The sequence below is a fragment of the Acromyrmex echinatior genome, chromosome 14 (assembly GCF_024713525.1).
Source record: "Acromyrmex echinatior isolate Ae372 chromosome 14, ASM2471352v2, whole genome shotgun sequence".
NCBI lineage: Eukaryota > Metazoa > Arthropoda > Insecta > Hymenoptera > Formicidae > Acromyrmex > Acromyrmex echinatior.
This window is the reverse complement of record NC_141865.1, coordinates 8577594-8590113: the sequence shown is the minus strand read 5'-3', so window position 1 is coordinate 8590113 and position 12520 is coordinate 8577594. Positions and strand designations below refer to the sequence as shown.

The following is a 12520-nucleotide window of genomic DNA, read 5'->3' as shown; positions in this document are numbered from 1 at the left end:
GTAAAATAGATATTAAAGCAATCGGACTACGAATACGGAATCTTCCCCAAAACTGTTTCAGAAAATGATTCGAGGGTCAAGAATTCCAAGTCCACTAGAATTGCAATCACATTTTCTGCAAGTTTTATTTTCATTTATAGTCCAAATATACATGTTTACAATAAATTATATATATAAAAATGGTGTAATTTTGACAAAAGAACATGTATGATAGTTTATATACATCGGTTGATTCAGTCAGTATGAGGAGCAACATTGTTTACTATACAATTAAGGGAAACTATGTTGACATTAATTGGTTAATTGCAAAATTTCTAAAACAGTTGCGGGAACTAACGCAAGAGTGCATTGCGCCTGACAAAAGAACACTTGGTATCGAAATAATTAATCTATTAAATTATAACATTCACGCATCTATATAAGTCCACGCCTTGAATTATTATATATTTTATTTATACATTCTAACAAAATATGTTTATAATAAAATATATTTTCCGTTTCATCAAATGATGAAATATATTTTATTTGTTCAACGACTCTAATTAATAAAAATGTAATTTATGATATCTAATAAAAATAAAACACTAACAAATAAATGAACGCTCAAATCATTCATAGAATATTAATAAACATACATTTTTGCTCATACGTCTTAACAATAATAATATATAAAAAAAATATATAACTTTACAAGAAAATTGAAAATAATCTAAACTGTATGTATGGTTTATCATATAACAGTAGTCATCTCTCTCTATTTAATATATCTCCTGTAATTTCTTGAAAATTATCACCAATTTCATTCACACTTAATTTTCCATTATTAATTATAAGCATTTTCGAAACTTAATGTCGAAGTTCAACAAATTCTTTCGTTTAGAAGGCGTGCACTCTTATGTTTAAGTTTCGCTATTATTAATTACAAAAACGATTAACTACATAACCAACCTGTCGTCGCACAGTAAATAGTTTCACATTCGAGTACTAAAACAATGGAGAAACAATTTGAAATACGTATGCGAAGAATATTGTGTACACAACAGTGGTAATAGCCAACCGAAGGCCGACTTAATGTTAACATGATATTAACAAAAGGCGACAGCAGAAGATCAGAGTCTGACTTCGGTCCGTAAATAGATAAATAAAAACAGCTAAATCTCGAAAAATTGGATCGCGTTTCTAGATCAAAATTAGGATTTTAATTTTTTTGCCGCTAAGCCCACTTTTGACAATTCGGTGAGTGTCGAGCCAAAAGATAATGTTATTAACATAGTATATACTGGATGAACGAACAATGAAAGGAAAGCGAACTTGAAATCAAGTTATTTTCATTCAATTTATACATATCAATTTATTTAAAATAACTTTTTCAATGCATCACTCTGCGATCGAACAGGACTGATATATGTCAAACATTACGAATGTTCCAAAGATATACAATCACTGCTCGTTTAATGTTCGTTCATTCGCAGTATATACTTAATCCATCTTTAGACTCCGCTCAGACACCAAATCGCGTGCTTACCTAAAAGATATCAACGCTACCTGCATAAGAAACGAGTATAACTATGACTATAATTTTCATTAAATCTAGATTAAAATTAGAAGCGTAGTATGTTGTTTGTTCCGTTTGTTTCTTTTCTTTTCGAGTTCTCACTGGGTCACAGTCATATTTCTACAACGACTTCTCCTCGCTCGCGCCGCCAGTCCGTCTATCTACAGAAGAACTTTGGCTCGCAATACAGGTCATCCGAACGCCAAGTGAACAACGATCACCGCTGAGAATACGATCTCGTTTGGCGACTTCGGTTTCAGGGGGAGGGAATTAAAACTAAATAAGACAACGCGCGGGACTACGGAGTCGTGACAAACGCGATTTATGCAGATATTGCATATACTATTATTCTCGGCACTGTTTCAAGAAGATGCTAGCTAAATTTACTGGATATGGCCATAAGAAAGAAATACGCGACAATTTCAGCGGTATTATGACGACGCTGCAGAAAACTTCGTAGTAGTGAAAAAAAAAAAGGAGATAGAACGAGCTCGCGCGCTTTAACGAGCGATCGCAGGCGGATCACGATCGCGCTTCGATCGATGCTTTCTTTCTTTCTTTCTTTCTTTTTTTTTTTAATGAAAGGCAGTGGGGGGTGGAGCGACTCGCTCACCTGCAGTATCGGCGGATGCAGGGGCAGGCGCGGGTACCGGGGCAGCGGGAGCAGAATTTCTCACTGCTCTTCTCCTTTCCTCCTCCTCCCGCAACGCAGCCTGCTCCCGTGCTTGCCGTAGCCTATGCTCCTCCTCCAGCTTCAGTCTGAAAAAGGAGAAGCGCGATGCGGCGTTAATGAAGAAGTTCGGCATTCCTAACCGTTCGCTCGATGAGTCTTCTTCTTTTTTTTCTTTCTCTCTCTCTCTCTCTCTCTCTCTCTCTCTCTCTCTCTCTCTTTCTCTCTCTCTCTCTCTCTCTCTCTGAATCTTTTTACTTACCGTTCGTGTATCGCGGGAGGCATAAGGCCCAGGGAAGCGGGCGGCGGAGGAAGCATGTCGGGACTGTATCTCAATCCGTACAGAGGATACGATGGCAGTCCGGGAAACAACGGTGGTCTTATCATTCCACATCGCTCCAAGTACAACTGTTCCTCTAACCTGTAATAAGAAGACACGAAAAATTAGTTAAAACTTTGGCTAATTATTTTGAAAAGAAGATTTAGATATTGTGATAATAGAATGTGAAATTCTTCAACATGAGATTCTTTTTTCTTTTCTGCTTTGATTTCTTTAATGCTAAACCGTTAATAAAGCAATTGTGGCTTACCTATAAGCGTGCGGCAGGTGCGGTGGTGGATAAAGACTGGGATGGTAGGCGCTATAGGTCGCGGGATCCAAGGCGAATGCCGGTGGATGGGCTGGATGGTGTTCGGGCCGGTACGGCTGAAAACCGGAACGAGCCAGCAATTCGGTAGCCGCGGCAGTTACGCTGTGTTTGCTGGTTTCAACAGGTCTGGCAGTTGTGTACAAGGAGGGAATCTCTTCAGGTCTTCGTTCGTGCGTCGATCGCTCCTAGAAAAATAAATAAACGACATTCCTTAATCCATGCGGCAAATGCATACGCTTTCTTTCTTTCTTTTTTTTTACACGGTAAATGGACGGTAATCGATAACATTAGATGTGTGACACCGATTTTTTTTTAATATACTTGAATAATTTAATGCGTTTTCTAATCTTCAAAATAGTAGATCGCGTCATCATTGAGGCAAGAGTTTAAAAAGTGGCAATGCGCGAATACTGTGATTCGTGGGAAAAAAAATCTAGAGTAAGGTACGGCTCTGTTCCGAGAGTTAATAATATTTCCAAGACGATTTCCTGGAAGGCGCTGGCCGAAGACGCAAATTGCCTGAAATTTTCTTCAGCTTATAGTCTCTTCCGCCACTTAGATATTACGAGCGGTCTCGCAGTTTATTGCCGGGCGTTGTAACGAAGTCGTGCATCGAACCGGCAATGAATTGCCGCTCGGATGACTTTGCCATGAAAATTGATAGGAACGCGTACCTCCGGTCAAGACAAAGAATTTACTATTATAGATATAAATATTAAGTACTGTTAAGAAGATCAGTCCGATGGGCTTTGCAAAATTTTTAAACTCAAACGATATTGACTTATTCAATTATTAGCAAAATCTTATTTCTGTTTATCGGAAAAAAGACGCTTCTGCTGACGATGATGTATGAGAAATTTGAATTTTTCTATTAATATTGTAAATAAAATAGGAGAAACGTACGGTTCAGTTCAGAATACTTAACCCAGATTGTCAGCGGGAGTCAAAGTTCGGAAAAGTTTCGCATTTGCAATGCAATAGCGCGGGCGATATACAATCGAGATAGGAAAAGGATCTTTGATCTCTCCGATTATTGGAGAATTGGAACTACCTTATTCTCTTTCCGCTAGAATAATCACCTTTTTCATTTCGTTACCGAGATTGGCTGCATTTTCATCTATTTCTGAACCTTTGACACTTCGCAATCTTGCGAAGCCGTTCGATTCGCATGCCTTCCAAATCATTCTCTCTTCCTACCGCGCCATTCGGCAGCGGTAATTTCATCCCGTTTCGACACTTTCACCTTTGATGACGAGACATTAATTTCCGGTAGCAATTACTCTTAAAGAATAGTCCGAGATCAACCGCGATCACGCGCAAGATGTTCCAGAATTCACACGCTTTCTCTTAATTGCAGACTCTCCGCCGTAAAAATCGGATGAAAAGTCATCTATTAAAATCTTTTCTAATTTCCAACATTGCATTTTCAGATCGTTAAGCCTGGAATTGAATTTCCGTCTTGAATGAATAAAAAAAAAAAATATTTTTTCACACGTACACAGTCTTTCTTTCTCCCGTGCGATTTATATTAGGTGTTGGAATTAATTCGTAGCGTTTTTTAATGAAAGAATGTTATTTATTTCACATGAGCATTAAAAAATACATTAATGAAAGTACTTCCCATCACTTGTAAAACGCTACGAATTAATTCCAACACCTAATAATATACGAGAATCGTAAAAGGTGTGCAATTTCAATTTTCCTGAGTATATCGTGAACGCAATAGTCTCGGTAATATCGTAAAATAAATCGTGTCATCAATGGAAGCAAATTCCAAAAGATTCGAAAGAGAACGCAAATATATGCACCCTCTTTTGGCCCATGCTCTTCTACATCTATTTACGATATTCTTCGTCGACCCAACCGTACGAGGAAAAAAAGGAAAAAAAAAGGGGAAAAAAACGCATCGTCACATCGCAAAGGTGAAGAAGAAGCCAAGACGACCAATGTCAACGATTTTTCTCAGCCGCGCCCGCTATGTACCTAAGCGGTCGTTTATTATTCCGATCATAGGGACCACCGAGTCTGAGGTCGAGGGGTACCTTTGTTCGCGTTTCGAGACGGATGCATTTCTGTCCCGAGCGAAAGAGGCCGAGGGAGAGGGATAAGGTATAACGCGGCTGGTGCAATTACTCACCTTAGCAGGGGAAGGACCTCTGACCAAAGGCGGTGGCGCCCGGTTCTTCGGGCTGGCACGCGGTTCCTCTTCTTGAGGTGCCGGACCTGCCTGCTTGGCCAGGTTCCTCAAGGCAGCGGCGAAGCTCCTGCTATTTTGCTGCCCGCCCGGTCCAGGTCCCGGGGTGTGACCCTGAGGTAGTACGCCGGAACTGGGTCGGTGGGACTTGCCAATCGAGGTTGGCTGAACTTTGGTGCTGACGGGCTGTAGACCTGAAAAGAGAACGGAAGAGGTCAACGTCCGGGTTCGTGTGAAATTTACGCTCGCGCATAACTTAACTTAAGATCTACGAACGTAGATCTTGACCTCGATGGTCGGAAACACGTCAACATGGCGCGGATCGTTTTTGACGTGAATAAATGTCGCGCGTCAGATGTAATCGCAATGTCATTGAAATGCAACGATCTTCTCTCGCTCGGATTTTCGTAGCGACTTGCTGAATCAATCTCCGTTCGTGATGGTTCGAGGGATACACGTGTGTCGCTTGAAGGATACATATGTCGCATGCCTAATTATCCTGAATAGGAATTCGATTAACCGCGCCATTTACTCGAATCTACCTATCGATGTCGTATGAGAATCTCGCATAACGTGGAGCTTGCGGTAACAAACTTTCGATAAACGTGTACGTTTCATACTCTCATTCTGGAAGAGGCGTTATCGGGCGAAGATTAACGAGCGATCCCGTCGTCTCCACACACGTGCATTCTCTCTCTCACTCTCTCTCTCGTGCTCGGTAACGAGCGTACCTCATAATTCTCCTCGCGGGATCGAAGGTCGCGCTCGTGTTGACGTGACCCGCCGGGGAGGTCGGCCGAGCATGATCGACTTCGTGGGAGATTAATTGCGAGGCGGTCGGCGAGAGGTAAGGCAAGAAAGGGAATAAGTATCAACGAACGTGTACACGCAAACCAGACGCATCGACCCAAAGGTACTCTTTAGGTTGATTAACTTGTGACCCCAAATTTATCAATATACAAATTTTCAGGGATTCAATGAATTACTTCAGGATTGTTAATTATGATAAATTCCTCATCCTAAAATTCTGTAACTTTTCCCAAATTTTCAGACAAAATTTCATAATTTTTACTTTCGATAATGTTTTGAACTTTTTTTGTATTTCCTAATTTGAAAACCTAATTTGTTAAATATTTTATTGAGACACCAATTTAACGTAGTGATATAAATTATTATTAATGTCGCTGATAATGCTTGCATTCTTTTTCTTTTTTTTTTGCAGAGATCAATTGCAACGAGAAAAACGATTATCATTGACAAAATGCGATTGAATGTCAAAATGTTTGAATGTAAAATATGTACGTTTTCCTTTCTCGAATTTCTGATTTTACGACGGAAGTGACGAGTGATAAAACACGATGCGCGTTAGGCCGCTGTAATGGCGGCAATAATTAGAATTTACGGCGAAGAGTGTCGAGCGAACACTGGTAATAAAATATCGTCGGCAGCTATGCGCGAACCAGCGTTCGTTAATTAGACAAACCGACGGCGACAATTAATCGCGGTTGGTAAAGCGAGCTGGGTAATCGACAAAAGTAGACATAATTTTAATTTCAAAACATAATTATAAATCGATCATGTTACGCTTCGATAAAATAAGCGCATAATAATAGATGGAACGAATAGTACTTTTATTATCAAAATACACGCGACGAGCGAGGAGGCATTAAGCTGCAATGCAAGTTTTAATTTAAGCTTTAACTTGTGCCGCAACTTGAGGTGCAACGCGAAGGAAAACGTGTATCGAAAGCAAATGTTGAAGTAATGCACTAAAAAATATAGCCCCAGCTAATATCATTAAAAGAGAATTATATAGTCTATCTTAGATAATCTAGAGCGTATTACAAAAACACCATTCGACGTGAGTAAACTCGCAAAATATTTTTGCACTATTTAACTAGTATTATTAATTAAAACATTTTTCAATTAACATGTGCAGAAATATTTTGTGCGACCTGTGTACTTCATTGTGTTAAAAAATGTTACACGCCTCTCCATAGTTTAATTAAAGCGTTATGATACATTATCCTTGACATCAATGTGATGAAGTTCCCGAATGTATTGCATTTTCATGACATTGTTTTCTAGGTTTGACCCAGCAGTATTGCGTATCTTTGATTATAAGTATATATATACATATGCACGCGTATATAGCGCTGCATATAAAGTTGCAATGATATCGCATAAAGCATCGATATTTCAATATCCGTTTTGCAAAATTTAAATTAAAACAGAACAAGTTCGATAGGTTAATCGAAATCATTTCATAAATACTACAGTGTAACACTGCTGTCAAATTACAATTGAAGTGATTCTTCCAAGAAGTTATAGAATTTCTAATACATTTCAAAAATTGCTACAGAAAAATTGATGAAATTCATTCACTCCTAATTTTATCTTTTCGAGCAGTATGAATCATTACTACCTACGTAATTTAAACACAGGAAATCAAAGAGAATTTTACCAGGCAGATATCGATATCACGGAGTCTCAGTCGAGAGACGAGAATAAAAAAAGCCATGTAAAAAGGGCAGAAATCGTGAAGCGACGTTAACGGAGAAGAATTGTGGCTATCTCTTTTCAAGCTCCCTTCTTTCATAGTTAGCGACGCACGTCGGTATGCGAACGGTCTTTTGTCTTCGCAAAGAGAACGGCCGAGAACGAGAAAATCACCCCTCTCCTCCCTCGCACGAAAAAAAAGTCTATAGGTAAAACGAAAAAATGAAGAGATAATGCCCGATGGCCCTCGCCTCCCTCTCGAAGGAAGAGTAGTCTATCCCGCCATTGAATTCTTCATCAACGGAATGCAGACGTCTTCGCACTACTCTGCGCGCCCAGTCCTCCCTATCTCTTTCTCCGGGCTATATATTCATTGTTCATCTCTATTCAGTCTATCATCTTCTCTGCATCCCCTTCTTCTGCCGTTCCCATCCCCGAAACCGGAATCAGATTCCTTTCCGCTCGTATTGTTCACCCCCGCTGCGCTCACGTCGCTCGATTTCCACCACATTTCGGTGTCCGTTTAATCCTCCATCTCTTACTCGTCAATGTTGCGGGAACAAGGAAAGGGAAAAGTTAATGGGGAACAACTGGTAACGTAAGTACAACGCATGTCACGTTCCTGGTCGTTAAAGACAAAGACAAAAAAAGAAGTATCCATCATCGGTTCTTTTTCCACGATGCTGCAGCGGAGAATGTCGCGCGCCACCCTCGGAGGAAGGGTGAGTTTGTCCTCTTGCGAAAAGTGCTCTCATTTAACGGCGCGGTATCTCTCTCTTTCTTCTCGCCTCCTTTGTTCTCACGGACTCACAGTTGGCTTTCCTTCATCCCTTACTGCATAACCCACCCCTGCTCTCATTTGAATAAACCGCGAGATGTCGCGTCCGGACAGAATCCGCGTTCATGCACTTCGTCGCCGAAACTTCCGACCGCAAGTTTCTCCCGTTTCTCACACGAGCCAACTTATCTCTTCCATCCCTCCTTTCCCGTCGCTATCCTCTATGACACTCTATCACGCTAATCGTCGTTCTCCACCTCCTCATCGCTTGGATATACATCTTCACGAAGGAGCGATCGTCGTCGATGACAGACGAGAGATATCCTCTTCGAGTCGAGGGACTTCTCGCCCGCTCGTTACGGATGAGGGTGTGCGAAAACATGCCTGGTCGCAGAGCGGGGAATGAGAATGGCGAAAAGGGGATGCGAGGGAATGGAGAGGGGAAAACGACATTTACTACCGCCCGTTCTGCCACGAGTATCACTACGGGGTGGGTTGACTCCGTGTGTCGGTGCCACGAGGATTCCGTCGGGCTTGAAAGAGGAGGAAGAGGAGGTTGCGACAGGAGAGAAAAAGAGAGAGAGAGAGAGAGAGAGGAAGAGTGAGAGCAGAGTGGGGCTACTGGGAGGAGGGGGTGTTAAGCGGCTTACAGTCTGTTACCATGGTAACGCCACACCACTAAGACAGGAAGAGAGCCTGAATCCGGCCCGTTACGGTCCCTGCCCCCCCCCCCTCTTTCTCTCTCTCTCTCTCTCTCTCAGTACACCCCATCAACGGCGCTCTCTCATATCCCCGCGAAAGAGCAAAGGGAGGAGAACGACGACGAGAGGGCTAGAGATCGTAGAAGGGGAAGACGAGCGGCGCGTGGACGGGGATGGTGGCGACCGGATTACGCCACTAACTCTGTTTTTACACCGAAGTGTTTTCACCGAGCGCTTCCGATATACAGGGTCGTCGCGTAAATCGCATCTGCCTTCCCTCCTTCCTTTCTCTTAAATCTTCCAAGTCGCGAAGGATCTTCTTCTAGCGGAAAGTTGACCCGCTGCCATTCTCCTTAGCGCTTCTTAGTTCTCGAAGTAAGATATCCGTGGGAGTGAAGATAAAATGGTCGAGATAAGCTGCGACGCGAATAAAAATGAGAATAATAATAATAATAATGGAAAGTAAATTAATGAATATGTATAATTTTAATATTAATACAAAACGTGAAATATTGTTTAAAGCATATCAATTCGGACCAGACGTATGAGCGCAACGACTTACCTAAATAAATATGAGTAAATACTAACACATATTCTATAATGAGCCATTACTAAAACTTTAAGTCTCGTAGCTGTAAGAAATTGATCAGCCACAATCGAATGTGAAAAAAATAATCGACTGTGATTGGTCAATTTCAACGGCTTATTAGTAGAAAGTCTATAAGGATAAGAACGTGGACCTTTGCATAATCCACAAAGCGTAAAAAAATCAGCCAACCAGATTTGTTTTCACGGAAAAAATAAAAACGAAGACTCGATTGTTCATTTTCTTACGTATTATGAGTTATGCAAGATTCTGTGCTCTTAAAGAAAAGCTGTTCATGTTTATTAGCGTTCGTTCGCATGATCCGTATTCAGCATTACGTGTGGCGGCGCGCAGACGAGAGAATATCGTTTCATCTCGCGTGTCGCTCGCGACACCTCGTCGCGCCGAGTCGCGATGAAGTTATTGCGATTCGCGTTTACCGGGCTATTACGCACGCCAGATCCTGGATTATAAAGGGGCGGCTGGGCGTAGCCGGGGTTCGCGCGATAAGACTCGGCGAGGCTCGAATGTCATGTTTGTCGGGAAGTTCACCGCAAGTGCTTAGGAACACGAAGTCCCCGGATCACGAGTACAAGTGATGTTAACGAGCCGACGACGAAGTTGCGACGTTGCGTTAGGTAGTCGACTTTGGCGATTCTCGCCCGAGGAGAATGAAACGTCTTCCCCTCTTGCGAATCGCTTTTAACGCGTTACAATCGTACTCGCGAAATAACATTTATTTTTCTACGCCATGAAATTTTGTTCAAACACAACGAACGAAAATATACAAAATATGCCGAGGTCACACGCTGGGTGGATAAAATATGTCCTGGTTAAAATATTTGTACAGATCAAAGGAAATCCTGTGCGTGTGCCACATTATTCCGAAGAAGAGGTATGCCACAATTTAATATTATCGATAAAGTAAATACTTCCATTCGTATGACAGATATTAATCGACGATGCACCGAACAAAGAGATAATTGTCGCATCGTTGAAAAGAGCGCGAGCGAAACGATCATCATTTTATATCGTTTATAGAGTCACGGACCGGTCACGATAATAAAAGGTTCATTACGAGCACAGAGGCATGGAAGCAAAGCAGCATAGTCGATCTATCATGGAGGATACGGTGTTTATAAACCACGCAACGACGCGAATTAAACGTTCGACAGCCGCCGCAAAATGTATTATCAATATACTGATTTTACACTGAACAAAAAAAAAATGATATATTAATAGCACTATTTTAATTGAAAATAATTTTGTCAATTCAATAAGAGTATTAACGAAACAAATGCATCATGCTCTTGATTTAATAAAATTTTGTTTGTTTCATTAATACTGTTATTGAATCAATAAGATTATTTTCAACTAAAATAATGCTGTTGATGCATTATTTTTTTCAGTACGTGGAACATCATTAAATATTTGGAAAGTACTACACAGTAATAACATAAATATATTAATTTTAAGTGTTTACTTTTTAATCTATTAAAATTCTACATTAAACTAATTTTTAAACATAAAGCATAAAATGATCATGTCAAATCTTTTTTTTTTTTTTTCATTAAATTGAGTTCCATTAATATTTTAAAACTAATAACTTTTTAAATTAAATCTTTTTATATAAATTTTCAGGTATTAAAATCAGCGCGAGTTTGCTTATCACATTTAAATATATCGCTAATTATAATAACTTTTAATTAATAAGCCGCGTTCGTATTTCCTAGTTACTCTGTGTTTAATTATGTTAAAAGCGTAAAATGAAGTCGCGACGGAAAATATACAGACCTGGCATTCACGGATATAAAGAGCCGGAGAGACAGATAGACAACAGGTGGATAGCGATTTCTGTAAGGTGACAGGATCATCGACGCGAATGGCAGGCACGAAATATAACGGGAGACGCCAGGGCAGGGGAAATACGTCGTAGTCGTTACCATCTGCGAAGCAAAATCCCGACCATCCTACAGGCTCTCGTCTCTTTTTCTTTTTCTCTCTTTCTCTCTCTCTCTCTCTCTCTCCCCCTCTCTCTGTACCTCTCCCTGTTGGTTCGCACGAGGGGACGAACGTTCGATCGATTTTCGCGTCGCGATAAACGGGGTATCGTTCCGACGGCGGGAGCATAAATCCCCGCCGAGAGTCGGGGCGCCGCGACGCCGGGCGTCGCGTGAGAGAGCGGTTTCGTCGCGAAAATGCTGGACCGCGAGAAAAGCGCGTGTACGTACCTGATGCCTCGCGCGACATGAATTATTTAAAACGCTGTGTACCTGATGTGACTTGTCGTTTATTCATGGCCGCCTTCGCGCGTTCGATAAATTCCAATCGCCACGCGATGGCATAATTCGCAACGAATTTAATGAATTACAAATAGTTTTCAACGATTCAAATATATAGTTCAATTGTATTCCCGCCCACGAGGCTCGGGAAAGCCTTTTCCGCTATTAATACGACGACTTCCGACTTTTGTGTAACAACGTTCTTTTGCGCAAAGAAAAACTTTTACGTAGGTGAAGCGTTCGGAATATCTCGAACAAATTGTATCTTTGTAGTTATATTTTTTTATATAGAGTTAATAATATAGAGTTAAATTTACATTATTTACATCCTCGCGAGATGGAAAAATATAGAAATAATGAACTTTAAAACTTCTGGGCAATAAATAATTTTTATTTTCCTTTTCTAGAACAAGGTTTTTCAGATAATTATGTGTGAGATATTATGACCATCTAGTTACTTAAAGGTTAACCTCGGCTTTATAATTTTTTAGTGGAATTTTATTACGATGAATGTTCGCATTCGTTCGCGCTTTAATTCTGTTATCGAAAACTCCGTGGAAAGAGAGAGAGAGACTTCAAGATTTATCTAGGAAGATGTCTGGTAT

At 40.7% G+C, this 12520-nt stretch overlaps 1 protein-coding gene across 3 annotated transcripts in view; it reads right to left on the bottom strand.

Moving 5' to 3' along the window:
- Positions 1-12520, bottom strand: part of px (MAP7 domain-containing protein plexus) — a 93955-nt gene that overhangs the window by 6251 nt on the left and 75184 nt on the right. For all 3 annotated transcript variants that reach the window (XM_011060772.2, XM_011060773.2, XM_011060774.2), the window contains exons 9-12: positions 5013-5263; positions 2816-3060; positions 2488-2646; positions 2169-2314 (exon numbers count right to left, since the gene is read on the bottom strand). In XM_011060772.2, the coding sequence (XP_011059074.1) occupies positions 2169-2314; positions 2488-2646; positions 2816-3060; positions 5013-5263 (801 nt within the window). The remainder of the gene's footprint in view (positions 1-2168; positions 2315-2487; positions 2647-2815; positions 3061-5012; positions 5264-12520) is intronic.